Source organism: Lethenteron reissneri, chromosome 62, assembly GCF_015708825.2.
Source record: "Lethenteron reissneri isolate LAM-NWPU_2019-01 chromosome 62, ASM1570882v1, whole genome shotgun sequence".
NCBI classification, from domain to species: Eukaryota; Metazoa; Chordata; class Hyperoartia; order Petromyzontiformes; family Petromyzontidae; genus Lethenteron; species Lethenteron reissneri.
In genome coordinates, this window is record NC_083840.1 from 4,069,212 (window position 1) to 4,088,707 (window position 19,496).

At 46.5% G+C, this 19,496-nt stretch overlaps 1 protein-coding gene across 1 annotated transcript in view; it reads left to right on the top strand.

Moving 5' to 3' along the window:
- The first annotated feature begins 15,069 nt into the window (after positions 1 to 15,069).
- The window catches only part of LOC133358500 (immunoglobulin superfamily member 10-like), a 36,969-nt gene continuing 32,542 nt past the window's right edge, over positions 15,070 to 19,496 (top strand). Inside the window, exons 1-2 of the mRNA XM_061576848.1 lie at positions 15,070 to 15,199; positions 18,461 to 18,530. Coding sequence (XP_061432832.1) covers positions 18,479 to 18,530 — 52 coding nt within the window. The 5' untranslated portion in view covers positions 15,070 to 15,199; positions 18,461 to 18,478. The remainder of the gene's footprint in view (positions 15,200 to 18,460; positions 18,531 to 19,496) is intronic.

Here is a 19,496-nt window from a genome sequence, read left to right on the forward strand (position 1 = left end):
TCGTTGTAGCCTCAACGTCGCCACGACGTCAGCTCGACGTCGGCTCGTCCACCCACTGGGGACGTTGCCGCAGGGTTAATCACGTGGCGATGTCGTGATTACCTCCGTGTGTTACGCGTTACGCCTCGTCCGCGTTGTTCCCCGTGTAGCCTTAGCGTCATCTCGTTTGGCGTCATCTCGTTTAGCGTCATCCCGTTTAGCGTCATCTCATTTGGCGTCATCTCGTTTAGCGTTATCTCGTTTAGCGTCATCTCGTTTAGCGTCATCTCGTTTAGCGTCATCCCGTTTAGCGTCATCCCGTTTAGCGTCATCCCGTTTAGCGTCATCTCATTTGGCGTCATCTCGTTTAGCGTTATCTCGTTTAGCGTCATCTCGTTTAGCGTCATCCCGTTTAGCGTCATCCCGTTTAGCGTCATCCCGTTTAGCGTCATCTCATTTGGCGTCATCTCGTTTAGCGTCATCTCGTTCAGCGTCATCTCGTTTAGCGTCATCCCGTTTAGCGTCATCTCATTTGGCGTCATCTCATTTAGCGTCATCTCGTTTAGCGTCATCTCGTTTAGCGTCATCCCGTTTAGCGTCATCTCGTTTAGCATCATCCCGTTTAGCGTCATCCCGTTTAGCATTATCCCGTTTAGCGTCATCCCGTTTAGCGTCATCCCGTTTAGCGTCATCCCGTTTGGCGTCATCTCATTTGGCGTCATCTCGTTTAGCGTCATCCCGTTTAGCGTCATCTAATTTGGCGTCATCTCGTTTAGCGTCATCCCGTTTAGCGTCATCTCATTTGGCGTCATCCCATTTAGCGTGATCTCGTTTGGCGTCATCTCGTTTGGCGTCATCCTGTTTGGCGTCATCTCGTTTGCACGCCTCTGGGATAATCAGCCGTGCCAGGGAAGAGTCGTGGTGCGGGCAGATTCCACGTTCCCCGCACGTCAGGATTCATTTTGACGATCGAACCCCGGGTATCTCTAGCGCCGTGAGTTGATGGCCTCAGCCTGGTCACCGTGGACACGCACAGAGACCCGTAGACTCACACATAGACCCATAGACTCACACAGAGACCCATAGAGTCACACAGAGAGCCATAGACTCACACAGAGACCCATAGACTCACACAGAGACCCGTAGACTCACACATAGACCCGTAGACTCGCACAGAGACCCGTAGTCTCACACAGAGACCCACAGACTCACGCAGAGACTCATAGACTCACACAGAGACCCATAGACTCACACAGAGACCCATAGACTCACACAGAGACCCATAGACTCACACAGAGACCCATAGAGTCACACATAGACCCGTAGACTCACACAGAGACACATAGAGTCACACAGAGACCCGTAGACTCGCACAGAGACCCGTAGACTCACACATAGACCCGTAGACTCGCACAGAGACCCACAGCCTCACACAGAGACCCATTGACTCACACAGAGACCCGTAGACTCGCGTAGAGACCCGTGGACACGCGTAGAGACCCATAGACTCACACAGAGACCCATAGACTCACACAGAGACCCGCAGACACGCGCAGAGACCCGTAGACTCACACATAGACCCGTAGACTCACGCAGAGACCCGTAGACTCACACATAGACCCGTAGACTTGCACAGAGACCCGTAGACGGGTTTAAGGTAATTTTGGGGTGCTGTTTCCAAATCTGGCATCAGCTTATTGCCTATCACATTTTTGAGATATCAAATATTGAATTTTCAATAAAAACTGCAGAAGAAAAATATTAAATAAATGTGGATATCTACATAAAATGATATTATAAACACACTATCCTAAAAATACAGCACCATATTTTAACACTGAAGCAGTCACTGACTCGCAACAACTTGCAATCATAAGTGACAGAGTTAATTTCGGGTAAAATCAATGAAAACGGGGTATGCCGATAGCATAAAAATGAGATGTGATAGAGCAAATCTGAGATCAGATTTGGAATCGGCACCCTGAAATTAGTCTAGAACAGCTGCAAAAGTCCAGGCCAGAATTTTTTTTTGTTGACCAGTGTTATCATCACCGTAACAATAATTACTGGTCAAAAAAAAAACATGTTTTTCTGGCCTGGACTTTTGCAGCTGTTCTAGACTAATTTCAGGGTGCCGATTCCAAATCTGATCTCAGATTTGCTCTATCACATCTCATTTTTATGCTATCGGCATACCCCATTTTCATTGATTTTACCCGAAATTAACTCCGTCACTTATGATTGCAAGTTGTTGCGAGTCAGTGACTGCTTCAGTGTTAAAATATGGTGCTGTATTTTTAGGATAGTGTGTTTATAATATAATTTTATGTAGATATCCACATTTATTTAATATTTTTCTTCCGCAGTTTTTTTTGAAAATCCAATATTTGATATCTCAAAAACCTGATGTGATAGACAAAAAATGATGCCAAATTTGGAATCAGCACCCCAAAATTACATTAAAACCGTTGGAATACCTTATTCCAGAATAAGTATAACCCGTAAAAACAAAGTTTTTCACTATAAATCCTTTATATGCGTGGCGGCTAGAGTCCTCTCGTCCTCTGGCTTGAGATGGCTGCCACCTATGGGTCAGATGATTGCATTGCACCATTAAGCAATTGGTAATTAAATATCATATTTTTGTCCTAAAAAGTGTAAAATTTTGGAAACATTTTTTCACGAACATTAATTGTCACGCACAACGAGTCTGTGCGGAAAATGTCAGCTCGATTGGATCACGGGAAGTGGGTTAAAAAACGACCGAAAGATTTGCACGGTCCTAATCAAGCAAGCAAGCGAACTTAATATAAAGGATTTAAAAAAGTGTGTTGACCGATGGAATAATCGCGGCATCAGAGGTTTCAGTGGCAAGCGATCAACACGGCTGGGGCGAGTGGCACAGTTGAGGGGTGAAAGGCTGCCCTCTAGTGGGTGAGGATGGACCGGAGCGTCACTTGGGGATGTCAGACGTAGATCTGTCATATCCTCTTCCGCGGAGTCGTTCCGCGAGATTTCCGTGCGGAATTTCCTCGTCGTTTTAAACAAGAATCCGCAGATTTCCAAGTTCTTCATTTCAACAAATGAGTCAAAATTTATATTGTTGAAAGAATTGCGTAAAAAAAATGTTTGTCAGTATCATCGTTATTTTGTAATTGTAAACAAAATTATCGCTCGTTTTCGTCGCCCCGACTCAAAATCGCGCGCCTTAATTATTGCGGGAGGCTCACTTGATGGACCTGTTTTGGAGTGGCTGTGCCGGGCTTGTAATTAACCGCTTACTTTGGCGCGGTGGTCAAAACGTCTCTCTCCGTCTGCAGCCTTCAATCTAAAACAAATAACTTTAGTTCATCAATATTTTGAAAAAATTGATTTCATAAATATTTTGTAATTTTTATTTCATCATTATTTTGCAATTTGTATTTTATCATCATCATTATTTTGTAGTTGCAAAGACGTTGCAATCGCCGCTCGTTTTCGCTTCGACTCAAAACTCGCGCGCCTTAATTATTTTTGCGGGAGGCTCACTCGATGGACTGGTTTGGAGTGGCGGCTCTCGGCCGGGCTTGTAATTAACCGCTTGCCAGTGCGGAAGAGGGGGGCCAGTTGCTCCCCCCTCTCTCTGGAGCCCCCCCCCCCCTCAAGCCCCGCCTCCCCTCTCAAGCCCCGCCCCCCCTCTCAAGCCCCGCCCCCCCTCTCAAGCCCCGCCCCCCCTCTCATTTTTATTTTATTTTTTTCGATCAGTGGAAACAAGAAGATGCTCGCTGTATTCGGCACTTTGCTTCGTTCATCATTTCGTAATTTTTTTTTTTAACTTGGCTTTATGTAAACCCTCTAGCTCACTCTCTCGCTAACTCTCTCGCTCACTCTCTCGCTCACTCGCTCACTCTCTCGCTCAATCTCTCGCTCAATCTCTCGCTCACTCTCTCGGTCACTCTCTCGCTCACTCGCTCACTCACTCTCTCGCTCACTCTCTCACTCACTCTCTCGCTAACTCTCTCGCTCACTCGCTCACTCTCTCGCTCACTCGCTCACTCGCTCAATCTCTCGCTCACTCGCTCACTCTCTCGGTCACTCTCTCGCTCACTCTCTCGGTCACTCTCTCGCTCGCTCGCTCACTCGCTCACTCTCTCGGTCACTCTCTCGCTCACTCGCTCACTCTCTCGCTCAATCTCTCGCTCAATCTCTCGCTCACTCTCTCGGTCACTCTCTCGCTCACTCGCTCACTCACTCTCTCGCTCACTCTCTCACTCACTCTCTCGCTAACTCTCTCGCTCACTCGCTCACTCTCTCGCTCACTCGCTCACTCGCTCACTCGCTCAATCTCTCGCTCACTCGCTCACTCTCTCGGTCACTCTCTCGCTCACTCTCTCGGTCACTCTCTCGCTCGCTCGCTCACTCGCTCACTCTCTCGGTCACTCTCTCGCTCACTCGCTCACTCTCTCGCTCACTTGCTCGCTCGCTCTCTCGCTCTCTTTTTTTTATTTTTCCCCTTTTTTTCTTTTTACGATCTCGAGCCCCCCTCTCCCCCTTCCCCCCCCCCCTTTCTAGAAAGGGGGGCCCCCCCCCCCCCGTCTAAAGCTCCCCCCCCCTCCCTCCCTCCCCCTGCCTGTAGCTTCCTCTATATGAGTTGGAGTCTCCTTCCATTAGCAGTGGCACGAGTCGGGAAGTTTCAGAAGCTGCGCCTTTGGCTTCTTTTATTTTTCCCAGTTCAAGTTTTAATTTTTTTATATTTCCTCCCGTGTGTGTTTTCGTTCTAAATCGTCCCTTGATTAATGTGCCAAACGATGAAACGTGCGCGCGCGCGTGTGTACATAGACACTTTATACAACTCGGCAAGCGAAGTTATTTTAAATCATTGACGTCAATGATGATAGGTTTGTGTGTGTGTTTGTTTTTTTGGGCTGAGGCTACCTATAAGTAGGACGCGACGCGAGGCGGGAAGGGGGTTGTGAGAGTGACCGTGCGCCGTCATTCGCTCAGAGACCTCGAATCTCAACGAGGAACTCACACGTGGTTAAATAAAGCAGTTCGACCAATCAGAGACCTTGAATCTCAACGGGGAACTCACACGTGGTTAAATAAAGCAGTTCGACCAATCGGTGACCTTGAATCTCAACGGGGAACTCACACGTGGTTAAATAAAGCAGTTCGACCAATCAGAGACCTTGAATCTCAACGGGGAACTCACACGTGGTTAAATAAAGCAGTTCGACCAATCAGAGACCTTGAATCTCAACGGGGAACTCACACGTGGTTAAATAAAGCAGTTCGACCAATCAGAGACCTTGAATCTCAACGGGGAACTCACACGCGGTTAAATAAAGCAGTTCGACCAATCAGAGACCTTGAATCTCAACGGGGAACTCACACGTGGTTAAATAAAGCAGTTCGACCAATCAGAGACCTTGAATCTCAACGGGGAACTCACACGTGGTTAAATAAAGCAGTTCGACCAATCAGAGACCTTGAATCTCAACGGGGAACTCACGCGCGATTAAATAAAGCAGTTAAACCAATAGGAGTCCTTGAATCTCAACGGGGAACTCACACGTGGTTAAATAAAGCAGTTCAACCAATCAGAGACCTTGAATCTCAACGGGGAACTCACACGCGGTTAAATAAAGCAGTTAAACCAATAGGAGTCCTTGAATTTCAACGGGGAACTCACACGTGGTTAAATAAAGCAGTTCAACCAATCAGAGACCTTGAATCTCAACGGGGAACTCACGCGCGATTAAATAAAGCAGTTAAACCAATAGGAGTCCTTGAATCTCAACGGGGAACTCACACGTGGTTAAATAAAGCAGTTCAACCAATCGGTGACCTTGAATCTCATCGGGGAACTCACATGCGGTTAAATAAAGGAGTTCAACCAATCGGAGACGTTGAATCTCAACGGGGAACTCACGCGTGGTTAAATAAAGCAGTTCAACCAATCGGAGACCTCGAATCTCAACGGGGAACTCACACGTGGTTAAATAAAGGAGTTCAACCAATCGGTGACCTTGAATCTCAACGGGGAACTCACACGTGGTTAAATAAAGTAGTTCGACCAATCGGAGACGTTGAATCTCAACGGGGAACTCACACGTGGTTAAATAAAGCAGTTCAACCAATCGGAGACCTCGAATCTCAACGGGGAACTCACACGCGGTTAAATAAAGTAGTTCAACCAATCAGAGACCTTGAATCTCAGCGGGGAACTCACACGCGGTTAAATAAAGCAGTTCAACCAATCAGAGACCTTGAATCTCAACGGGGAACTCACACGCGGTTAAATAAAGCAGTTCAACCAATCGGAGACCTTGAATCTCAACGGGGAACTCACACGCGGTTAAATAAAGTAGTTCAACCAATCAGAGACCTTGAATCTCAGCGGGGAACTCACACGCGGTTAAATAAAGCAGTTCAACCAATCAGAGACCTTGAATCTCAACGGGGAACTCACACGTGGTTAAATAAAGCAGTTCAACCAATCGGAGACCTTGAATCTCAACGGGGAACTCACACGTGGTTAAATAAAGCAGTTCAACCAATCGGAGACGTTGAATCTCAGCGGGGAACTCACACGTGGTTAAATAAAGCAGTTCAACCAATCGGAGACCTTGAATCTCAACGGGGAACTCACACGTGGTTAAATAAAGCAGTTCAACCAATCGGTGACCTTGAATCTCAACGGGGAACTCACACGTGGTTAAATATAGCAGTTCAACCAATCGGTGACCTTGAATCTCAACGGGGAACTCACACGTGGTTAAATAAAGCAGTTCAACCAATCGGAGTCCTTGAATCTCAACGGGGAACTCACACGTGGTTAAATAAAGCAGTTCAACCAATCGGAGACGTTGAATCTCAACGGGGAACTCACACGTGGTTAAATAAAGCAGTTCAACCAATCGGTGACCTTGAATCTCAACGGGGAACTCACACGTGGTTAAATAAAGCAGTTCAACCAATCGGAGACGTTGAATCTCAACGGGGAACTCACACGTGGTTAAATAAAGCAGTTCAACCAATCGGTGACCTTGAATCTCATCGGGGAACTCACACGTGGTTAAATAAAGTAGTTCAACCAATCGGAGTCCTTGAATCTCAACGGGGAACTCACACGTGGTTAAATAAAGCAGTTCAACCAATCGGTGACCTTGAATCTCAACGGGGAACTCACACGCGGTTAAATAAAGCAGTTCAACCAATCGGAGACGTTGAATCTCAACGGGGAACTCACACGTGGTTAAATAAAGCAGTTCAACCAATCGGTGACCTTGAATCTCAACGGGGAACTCACACGTGGTTAAATAAAGCAGTTCAACCAATCGGTGACCTTGAATCTCAACGGGGAACTCACACGTGGTTAAATAAAGCAGTTAAACCAATCGGAGACATTGAATCTCAACGGGGAACTCACACGTGGTTAAATAAAGTAGTTCAACCAATCGGAGACCTTGAATCTCAGCGGGGAACTCACACGCGGTTAAATAAAGTAGTTCAACCAATCGGAGATGTTGAATCTCAACGGGGAACTCACACGTGGTTAAATAAAGGAGTTCAACCAATCGGTGACCCCGAATCTCAACGGGGAACTCACACGTGGTTAAATAAAGCAGTTCAACCAATCGGAGACGTTGAATCTCAGCGGGGAACTCACACGTGGTTAAATAAAGTAGTTCAACCAATCGGAGACCTCGAATCTCAACGGGGAACTCACACGTGGTTAAATAAAGTAGTTCAACCAATCGGAGACCTTGAATCTCAGCGGGGAACTCACACGTGGTTAAATAAAGTAGTTCAACCAATCAGAGACCTTGAATCTCAACGGGGAACTCACACGTGGTTAAATATAGTAGTTCAACCAATCGGAGACGTTGAATCTCAACGGGGAACTCACACGTGGTTAAATAAAGTAGTTCAACCAATCGGAGACCTCGAATCTCAACGGGGAACTCACACGTGGTTAAATAAAGGAGTTCAACCAATCGGAGACCTTGAATCTCAACGGGGAATTCACACGTGGTTAAATAAAGGAGTTCAACCAATCGGAGACCTTGAATCTCTACGGGGAACTCACACGTGGTTAAATAAAGGAGTTCAACCAATCGGAGACCTTGAATCTCTACGGGGAACTCACACGTGTTTGAATAAAGGAGTTTAAAGTGGCGGACGTGAACGCAAGACCAGGTGAGGTCGCGACGTCTCTTCCGTGACGATGTGACGATGACAATACTGATAATGTCGAACTATAGTAATGGTTAATGACTTAGATATATATAAAAAAGTGCCTTATTTCATATCAACTGCCGTGTAATTTATAAGTGTACATTCGGTAGCGGACGGTCTGTGCATCTCAAGTGTCCCGTTGCGCGTTTTAAGAGCGAGTGGTGAAGGAATCACGAACATTGATACCGGATCTGTGTCCATGCCTCGTGGTCAATGTGCGGGTGGGTGAGTGTAAGAGTGAGTGGGTGGGTGAGTGTAAGAGTGAGTGGGTGGGTGAGTGTATGAATGAGTGAGTGGGTGGGTGAGTGTAAGAATGAGTGAGTGGGTGAGTGTAAGAATGAGTGTGTGGGTGGGTGCGTGTAAGAAAGAGTGAGTGGGTGGGTGAGTGTAAGAATGAGTGTGTGGGTGAGTGTAAGGGTGAATGTGTGGGTGGGTGAGTGTAAGAATGAGTGGGTGGGTGAGTGTAAGAATGAGTGTGTGTGTGGGTGAGTGTAAGAATGAGTGAGTGGGTGGGTGAGTGTAAGAATGAGTGTGTGGGTGAGTGTAAGGGTGAATGTGTGGGTGGGTGAGTGTAAGGGTGAGTGTGTGGGTGGGTGAGTGTAAGAGTGGGTGGGTGGGTGAGTGTAAGAGTGAGTGGGTGGGTGGGTGAGTGTCAGGGTGTGTGAGTGTAATAATGAGTGTGTGGGTGGGTGAGTGTGTGAGTGAGTGGATGAGTGTAAGAATGAGTGTGTGGGTGAGTGTAAGAATGAGTGGGTCGGTGAGATTAAAATGAGTGAGTGGGTGAGTGTAAGAATGAGTGTGTGGGTGAGTGTAAGAATGAGTGAGTGGGTGAGTGTAAGAATGAGTGTGTGGGTGGGTGAGTGTAAGAAAGAGTTGGTGGGTGAGTGTAAGAGTGAGTGAGTGGGTGTAACAATGAGTGGGCAGGTGAGTGAGTGTAACAATACGTGTAAGGTCGATTGTGTGAAACTGATTGGCCTTCTTCATGGCCTTGCGCCAGGTGTTAGACCAGAGACCGCCACAAGGCGGACAGAGCAAGGGCAATGCCATCATGGCTGAGTGTAAGAGTGAGTGGGTGGGTGAGTGTAAGAGTGAGTGAGTGGGTGGGTGAGTGTAAGAGTGAATGTGTGGGTGGGTGAGTGTAAGAATGAGTGTGTGGGTGGGTGAGTGTAAGAATGAGTGTGTGGGTGGGTGAGTGTAAGAGTGAGTGAGTGGGTGGGTGAGTGTAAGAATGAGTGAGTGGGTGGGTGAGTGTAAGAATGAGTGTGTGGGTGGTTGAATGTAACAATGAGTGTGTGGGTGGGTGAGTGTAAGAGTGAGTGAGTGGGTGAGTGTAAGAGTGAGTGAGTGGGTGGGTGAGTATAAGGGTGAATGTGTGGGTGGGTGAGTGTAAGGATGAGTGGGTAAGTGGGTGAGTGTAAGAGTGAGTGAGTGGGTGGGTGAGTATAAGGGTGAATGTGTGGGTGGGTGAGTGTAAGGGTGAATGTGTGGGTGGGTGAGTGTAAGACTGAGTGAGTGGGTGGGTGAGTGTAAGAGTAAGTATGTGGGTGGATGAGTGTAAGGGTGAGTGGGTTGGTGAGATTAAGAATGAGTGAGTGGGTGAGTGTAAGAGTGAGTGAGTGGGTGGGTGTAAGAATGAGTGTGTGGGTAGGTGAGTGTAAGAGTGAGTGGGTGAGTGAGTGTAAGAATGAGTGTGTAGGTGGGTGGGTGTAAGAATGAGTGGGTAAGTGAGTGAGTGTAAGAATGAGTGTGTGGGTGGGTGAGTAAGAATGAGTGTGTGGGTGTGTGTAAGGGTGAGTGGGTGGGTGAGTGTAAGAATGAGTGAGTGGGTGGGTGAGTGTAAGAATGAGTGTGTGGGTGGGTGAGTGTAAGGGTGAGTGGGTGGGTGAGATTAAGAATGAGTGAGTGGGTGATTGTAAGAATGAGTGAGTGGGTGAGTGTAAGAATGAGTGAGTGGGTAAGTGAGAATGAGTGAGTGGGTGAGTGTAAGAATGAGTGGGTAGGTGAGTGTAAGAATAAGTGAGTGGGTGGGTGAGTGTAAGAATGAATGTGTGGGTGGGTGAGTGTAAGAATGAGTGAGTGGGTGGGTGAGTGTAAGAATGAGTGAGTGGGTGGGTGAGTGTAAGGGTGAATGTGTGGGTGAGTGTAAGAATGAGTGAGTGGGTGGGTGAGTGTAAGAATGAGTGTGTGGGTGGGTGAGTGTGTAATAACGTTGACGACTCTTGACGCCGGAGTTGGAGGCACACGGGTTTATTTCACAGCACAACAGTGGCCATATAACACTCGAGGGGGTATCGCCCCCACACCCGGCTAGCTGGGAATACACACGCTAGCTACCCTAGCCTGCCTCTTAGTCCTCCACTAACGGGCTAGGGGAGGCTATCTGGCCCGACACTGGTAAGTCGGGCCCGGTACCCGGAGTCCCAGACCTGCTCTGACAAGAGCACCGGCTCTGGCTCTCGGAACCACGCCGCTGGCTCGATCCTGTTCGGCCCTGATAAGGACGTCGAACTAGGGGAGTCCAGGGCTCTAGCTAAGATGTCTTCAGTCTTCTCGTTAGCTTAACATTTCCCCCCGAGCCCTCTGACACATCCCCTTTTATACTCAACCCCCGCTGAGGGGTGGGGCCCGGGCTGCCCGGTGCGGACGTCGTTGAGAGCACCCCCCCGTGCACTCACGTAGCCCCGCCCACTGACACCCCTACAAGTGTAAGGGTGAATGAGTGGGTGGGTGAGTGTAAGAGTGAGTGGGTGGGTGGGTGAGTGTAAGGGTGAATGCGTGGGTGAGTGTAAGGGTGAGTGAGTGGGTGGGTGAGTATAAGGGTGAGTGAGTGGGTGGGTGAGTGCAAGGGTGAATGTGTGGGTGGGTGATTGTAAGGGTGAATGTGTGGGTGAGTGTAAGGGTGAGTGAGTGGGTGGGTGAGTATAAGGGTGAGTGAGTGGGTGGGTGAGTGCAAGGGTGAATGTGTGGGTGGGTGAGTGTAAGGGTGAATGTGTGGGTGAGTGTAAGGGTGAGTGAGTGGGTGGGTGAGTGTAACAGAGCAAGGGCAATGCCACCGTGTACGATCAGAGCCGCGTCTGTTTGCATGTTCACCATGGCACTGATTAGGATCGACCGTGCTAGGTTTAGAGACTGAATACATTTCACTTGACACGTTGGTCAATAACACTAAAATGTGTGCTCTGGAATTAAAATAAGTATAACCCGTAAAAACAAAGTTTTTCACTATAAATCCTTTATATGCGTGGCGGCTAGAGTCCTCTCGTCCTCTGGTTTGAGATGGCTGCCACCTATGGGTCAGATGATTGTCTGCCAGCATTAAGCAATTGGTAATTAAATATTTAATTTGTTTTCCCTAAACAGTGTAACATTTTGGAATTTTTTTTTCACGAACATTAATTGTCTCGCACAACGAGTCTGTGTGCAAAATGTCAGCTCGATTGGATCACGGGAAGTGGGTTAAAAAACGACCGAAAGATCGGTCGTAAGCAAGCACGCGAACTTAATATAAAGGATTTAAAAAATATATAAAATAGCGATTGAATCGCAAATCAGAATATGTTCATAACGCGGGAGAAATCCGATGCGCTGTAAAGCGCTTTGGTCACAGACTTCACGGAGGGGTCGCGGTGTAAGAACGTTACAGCGACAGACAGACAGGGGCCGTCCATAAATGACGTCACGCACCTGTGGGGGGGGGGTGGGGGTCAGACATTTGTGACGATGTGTGACGAGGGGGGCGGGGGGGTTTGGGAAATGTGACGTCATGTCAAAATGCTCAACTTTAAATTAATATCGACAACACGTTCTACTTAATTAAATAGACTTTGTAATAAATGTTTTCTCCTACAACATCATAGTGCAGTGCCACATTAAATTCGCACTACAATGACAATAGTTTAAAGCGATTTGAAGCATGTTTTATTTGGGGGGGGGCAGAGCTTTGTGACGTCATATTTGAGGGGGGGGGTCTGACTTTTTGTGACGCCGTGTGACGAAGGGGGGGGGGGGTAAAACATCGTCCAAAATCGCGTGACGTCATTTATGGACGGCCCTTTGGACTTTTATAGCAGCACACGGATGGAACGCGGGTCGCTAAGATAGCTATCACCACCGATAACGCAGTTTATTACTTAGGAACCTCCTGGTTACACCAGCCCACAGGGGATTATTGTGTCCGTCCGTCCGTCGTGCATCCAAAAATGGGAGGGGTGGGGCTGGGTGGAGAGGGGAGGGTGGGGAGGGGCTGGGAGGGGCTGGGTGAGGGGTGGGAGGGGTGGGCTGGGTGGGGAGGGGCTGGTCACCCCGTGGTGCCCTTATAAAACTCAACGTGTAACCTACTCACGCCGGCTTGTGCCCGCCCTCACAGTCGGCCATATTTGCGGAATACACCACGCCGCCGTTGACCCTGCAGGCCATTGACCGAGCAACCCGACGTTCCTACCAGCTCCCTCCGCAGGAATGTGCTATTCACTGAGACGTTTAATTTACATTTCATCATGGAAATAAAATGACTCGTTTGATCGTTAAAATACAATTAAGTTTCGATTTAAAGCTTTCGTGACTGCAGGGATTCATATTCTTGGTTCTTTCGGTAAAGTCACGTAGAAGGGAAATAATAAAAGAATAAAAAAATGTAAAAAAAATTGTTAAATTAAATAATAACATTTTATTGTAAAATTAAACAATAACATTTTATTGTAAAATTAAACAATAACATTTTTTTGTAAAATAAAAAAAAATTATTGTTTAATTAAACAAAAACGTTTCACTTCCGGCGACGTCATTTCCGCAACGAAGACGGCGTCACAGCGGTGACGTCACAAGCAGCCACGCCGCCTCGGCAGTTATGACGTCACGTCACCAGCAGCAACTCGCAAACCTCCCGCTCGATGACGTCACGAGTCTCCAAGCCGCTCGTGGGCAACGGTGACATTGACTTTGTGACGTCACCACCGCATTTTTGTCCCTCCCCGGCCCGCGTAACATGACGTCACCGCGATGATGCGACCGCCGCGGATGACGTCATCGCCCCTGATGCCCTACCCCCCGTTCTGAATCAGAATCAGTATTTAGACTGCAGCAGGAGGTAATCCGAAGAGCTGTAAAGCTCTTTGTGAACAAAAATCGCGTGATTCGTGTGTTTTTGCACTATACTCTTTCGGTAAAGTCACGTAGAAAAAGTAAAATAAAAAAAATTAAAAATTGAATCAAATTTAATTTTTCTAAAAATCTTAATTTTTCTTCTTGGTTCTTTCGGTAAAGTCACGTAGAATGGAAATAATAAAATAATAAAAATAAAACATTTAATAATTCTCACGACGTTTCGGCCACAACAGACAGACTCTGTCTACTCGACAGACCTGTTCTCCACCTGAGGACGGCTGCTTGCGTTGTGGCCGAAACGTCGTGAGAATTATTTTAAAATGTTTTATTTTTATTATTTTATTATTTCCATTCTACGTGGTGACTTTACCGAAAGATTCTAGATTTGAAGCTTTCGTGACTGCAAGGATTCATATTCTTAGGGTTTTCGGTAAAGTCACGTAGGTAAAACATTAAAATTTATTAAAGTAAAATGTTTATTTTATTTTACTTTTATTAATTTCAAGTAAAAGTAAAATGTTTATTTTATTTTACTTTTATTAATTTTAATGTTTTACCTACGTGACTTTACCGAAAAAACCTAAGACTATTTACCGAAAGAACCAAGAAGATGAATCCCAGCCGTCACGAAAACTTTAAATCGAAATCTGAAATTTTTTTTGTATTTTTTTTGTCTACGTGACTTTACCGAAAGAACCAAAGAGTGTGGATTCCTGCGGTCACGAAAGCTTCAAATCTACAATAGACGATGACAGAAAGTTTAACTTTGTTTGCATCACGAGCACCGCTTGTGGTTAATTCAGTAATTAGATTCTTTGCAAAAAGTAATCCATTTGGTATTGTTTAAGGCCCCGACATAGAGGCATTGGGTCTCTGTGTGTCGATGTTGTGTGTCTCTCTCTGCGTGTCTCTGTGTTGTCTCTCTGTGTCTCTCTCTCTCTGCTTGTGTGTCTGTCTGTGTGTCTCTGTGTTGTCTCTGTGTGTCTATGTTGTGTGTCTCTGTGTGTCTCTGTGTGTCTCTCTGTGTGTCTATGTTGTGTGTCTCTCTCTGTGTGTCTCTCTCTGTGTGTCTCCGTGTTGTCTCTGTGTGTCTATGTTGTGTGTCTCTGTGTGTGTCTCTCTCTGTGTGTCTGTGTGTCTCTGTGTTGTCTCTGTGTGTCTATGTTGTGTGTCTCCGTGTTGTCTCTCTCTGTGTGTCTCTCACTGTGTGTCTCTGTGTGTGTCTCTCTCTCTGTGTCTCTGTGTGTCTCTCTCTGCTTGTGTGTCTGTCTGTGTCTATGTTGTGTGTGTCTCTCTCTCGGTGTCTCTGTGTTGTCTCTCTCTGTGTGTATCTGTGTGTCTCTGTGTGTGTCTCTCACTGTGTGTCTCTGTGTGTCTCTGTATGTGTGTCTCTCTGCTTGTGTGTATGTCTGTGTGTCTCCATGTCTGTGTTTTGTCTCTCTCTCAAATTTAGTTCTACCTGATGACGGTTGCTTGTGTTGCAATCGAAACGTCGTATTCTATTATTTTATTAACATTCTACGTGACTTTACTGAAAGAACCAAGAAGATGAATGCCTGCAGTCACAAAAGCTTCAAATCGAAATTTGTTTGTGTTCGTTTCTTGGGTGATTTGTTGACATTTTTTTCACTTAAATAAATATTCCAATCGTGACCACATTCCTTTAGAAGCATGCTCGCCCCCCTGGTGACGTCACGCAATTAGGCCACGCCCTCGGACCCCACCTTGATGACGTATGCGGCGCGAGCCACTTCACCCCCCCCCCCACTTCCCCTGTCCCCGGAAGTGAAGTTTCCTTTTTGCTGTGTCCGAGTGGACTTCGCGGTGGGACGCCGCGACTTCGTTGGGGACGCGGTGAGACTTCGTTAACGTGTGGAGAGGGTTTACACGTCCACAGGTACTAGTACACACACGCACAGGTACACACACGCACAGGTACACACGCACAGGTATACGTACACACACACAGGTACTAGTACACGTACACACAGGTACACGTACACACAGGTACACGTACACACACACAGGTACACACACACAGGTACAGGTACACACACGTACAGGTACACACACAGGTACACGTACACACACACAGGTACACTTACACACACACAGGTACACGTACACACACGTACACACACAGGTACACACACAGGTACACGTACACACACACACAGGTACACGTACACACACACAGGTACACACACACAGGTACACACACGCACAGGTACACACACACAGGTACACACACACACACACAGGCACACACACACACACAGGTACACACATATACACATACACACACAGGTACTAGTACACACTCACAGGTACATATGTACACGTACACACAGGTACACATACACACAGGTACTAGTACACACTCACAGGTACTAGTACACACATATACACATACACACAGGTACTAGTATACACTCACAGGTACATACATATAGGTACACGTACACACAGGTACACGTACACACATATACACACAGGTACACGTACACACACAGGTACATATACTCACACAGGTATTAGTACACGTACACACACAGGTACACGTACATACACACAGGTACACGTACGCACAGGTACACGTACACACATACACATACACACACGTACATACACACAGGTACACACACAGGTACATATACTCACACCGGTACATATACTCACACAGGTACACACACACAGGTGCACATACACAGGTACATGTACACACATATACACATACACACACAGGTACTAGTACATACACAGGTACATGTACTGTACACACACAGGTACATATACTGTACACACACAGATACATGTACTGTACACACACAGGTACGTGTACACACAGGTACATATACTCACACAGGCACATACATACACACATGTACACGTCCACAGGTACACGTACACACACAGGTACTAGTACACACACACAGGTACATGTACTGTACACACACAGGTACATATACACTACACACACAGGTACATGTACTGTACACACACAGGTACGTGTACACACACAGGTATATGTAGACACACAGGTACATATACACACACAGGTACATACACTACACAAACAGGTACATACACTACACAAACAGGTACATACACTACACAAACAGGTACATGTAGACACACCGGTACATGTACTGTACACACACAGGTACATGTACACACAGGTACATGTACACACACAGGTACATGTACACTACACACACAGGTACATACACACAGGTACATGTACTCTACACACACAGGTACATGTACTCTACACACACAGGTACATATGCACAGATACACACAGGTGCATGTACTCTATACACACAGGTACATGTACTGTACACACACAGGTACATGTACACAGATACACACACAGGTACATATACACAGATACACACATACACACAGGTACACATTCATATCCACACATACACACAGGTACACATTCATATCCACACATACACACAGGTACACGTGTGTACAGGTACGTAGCCAACCTTGTTCATCGGAGGTATGGGGCAAGGACAAATACACACGTACAGGTTCCCATATATACATTCATGTGTACACACATTCATGTATATACACATACATACACACAGATGCACACACAAGTATACAAAAGGTGACACACACACACATAGCTACATAGGTGCATAATGCGCACACAAACACATGTACACACATACCTACATCTACATACACGACTGTAGAGTAGGTAACATCACACCCACCCACACACGCATGCGTACAGTATACACTTTCTATATATAGACAGACTCACAGGTGTGTACACGGGGGGGTACACAGGTGTGTACACGGGGGGGGGGGGGTACACAGAGAAGCAGCGTCGCTGTCACAACAATCACAGTGGCATTGTTAGGATGTAGTCACTCACCGATGACTCACTCAGAGATCAATCACACCTCGTTTAAAGACGAGCCAGACTCACTCACCCACCCACTCACTCACCCCACACACTTACTCACCCTCTCACTCACCCACCCCACACACACACACTAACTCACCCACGCGCTCTTACACTCACTCGCCCACCCACACACTTATTCTTACACCCAAACACACACTCACTCGCCCACCCACTCATTCTTACACTCACTCACCCACTCACTCACCCACCCACTCATTATTTCACTCACTCACCCACTCACTCGCCCCCCCCCCACACACCCACCCACTGACTCTTACACTCACCCACTCACTCTTAGACTCACTCTGTCACTCTTTGACTCACTCACCCACGCGCTCTTACACTCAACTACACTCACTTATATTCTTGGTTCTTTCAGTAAAGTCACGTAGAAGGGAAATAATAAAAGAATAATAAATATTTGTTTATATTTTTATTATTTTATTATTTCCCTTCCACGTGACTTTACCGAAAGAACCAAGAATATGAATCCCTGCTGTCACGAAAGCTTTAAATCAAAATTTACCCACTCACTCTTACACTCAACTACCCACTCACTCTTGCACTCACTCGCCCACCCACACACTTATTCTTACACCCAAACACACACTCACTCACCAACTCATTCTTACACTCACCCACCCACACACTCGCTCACCCACCCACACACTCACCCACCCACTCACACAGTCACTCACTCACTCACCCACTCACACAGTCACTCACCCACTCACACAGTCACACAGTCACTCACCCACTCACCCACGCACAGTCACTCACCCACCCACGCACACAGTCACTAAAGCTACGTACCATAGCATAGTGTATATTGTAATGTATAGTGTACAATGTAGTGTATAGTAGTGTATAGTGTAGTGTATAGTGTAGTGTATAGTGTCGTGTCATAGTGAAGCGTATAGTGTAGTATATAGTGTAGTGTATAGTGTAGTGTAATAATGTATTGTATAGTGTAGTGTATAGTAGTGTAGTGTATAGTAGTGTAGTGTAATAGTGTAGTGTATACATGCATTGAACGTATCGTAACGTATCACATTGTACCGTACTCACCAAGATTCTGCCCGTCGTCTGCACACTTGAACGATGTTAGGTTGTCGATGGCAATTTTGTCGTGTCGCCATCGTAACATCGAAATATCGCAAGTCGGACCCCATCGTAACTCGGGGACTACCTGTGCTGTACATTCACGTACGCAACCTACGCACACAGGTGGAGTCAGCTGGAGCCATGGGCTGCTACACCTGGTTCGTGATACCTTTGGTCTGGGCTGCAATTGCAGGTGAGTGAGAGTGACAGGCGTGGCACAGGTGAGATACAAATATACGTGAGGTTCCAATGGTGTTAATGCTTCACCCCGAGCTCTCATACTCTGATGGTGCATTGTCTTTGAGTTGTGCGCCTTTTGGCGTCATCTGATCCAACACCATGTGAGACTAGGCTCTAAGGAAAGCTGTCTCGGGTGTGGACCAATCAACTTCAAGGACAGTGCATACATTATCAGAGTTGTGTGTTTTGTTTGCATTACGACCGCAGGTATTGTGGTCAATGCAAACATGACTCCTTGTAAAAAAGGTGTCAGTTTTGTTGCCAGATAAAAGGGTAAAACACCGATTATCATATTTTTCTACTGGCAAATGGGGTTCCAATGGTGTCAATGCTAAACCCCGAGCTCTCATACTCTGATGGTGCATTGCCTTTGAGTTGTGCGCCTTTTGGCGTCATCTGGTCCAACACCATGTGAGACTAGGCTCTAAGGAAAGCTGTCTCGGGTGTGGAACAATCAACTTCAAGGACAGTGCATACAGAGTTGTATTTTTTGTTTGCATTATGACTGCAAACTCCGCCCCCCACCGTCGTCGTAGCAAAGATATTGCAACTACTGTACTGTGGAGGCGACCGCGTGGAGTTCGGATTAAACCGGGAGCAACGTATTTGTTCGGGTTTTTAAGCGCCGGTGACTTGTAAATAAACATTTGCACGAATAACAATGCGTGTGTAACTGTTTTTAGATCATTAACTTAGGCTTAAAAGAGGGGGGGGGGGAGAAATCCGTGCGTTATTAATTTACGTTAGGTGTGTACGTCTTTTTACTACACGCTCTTATTTAACTCGCTCTGTCTGTTGTTGTCGTTGTTGTTGCTTGCTCGAATTTTGTAACTCAATTTAAACCCACTTCCCAATGTGGTATCGACTGCAAACTTGGTATACTTATGTCATACTGATGACATTACTATATTCTATCATA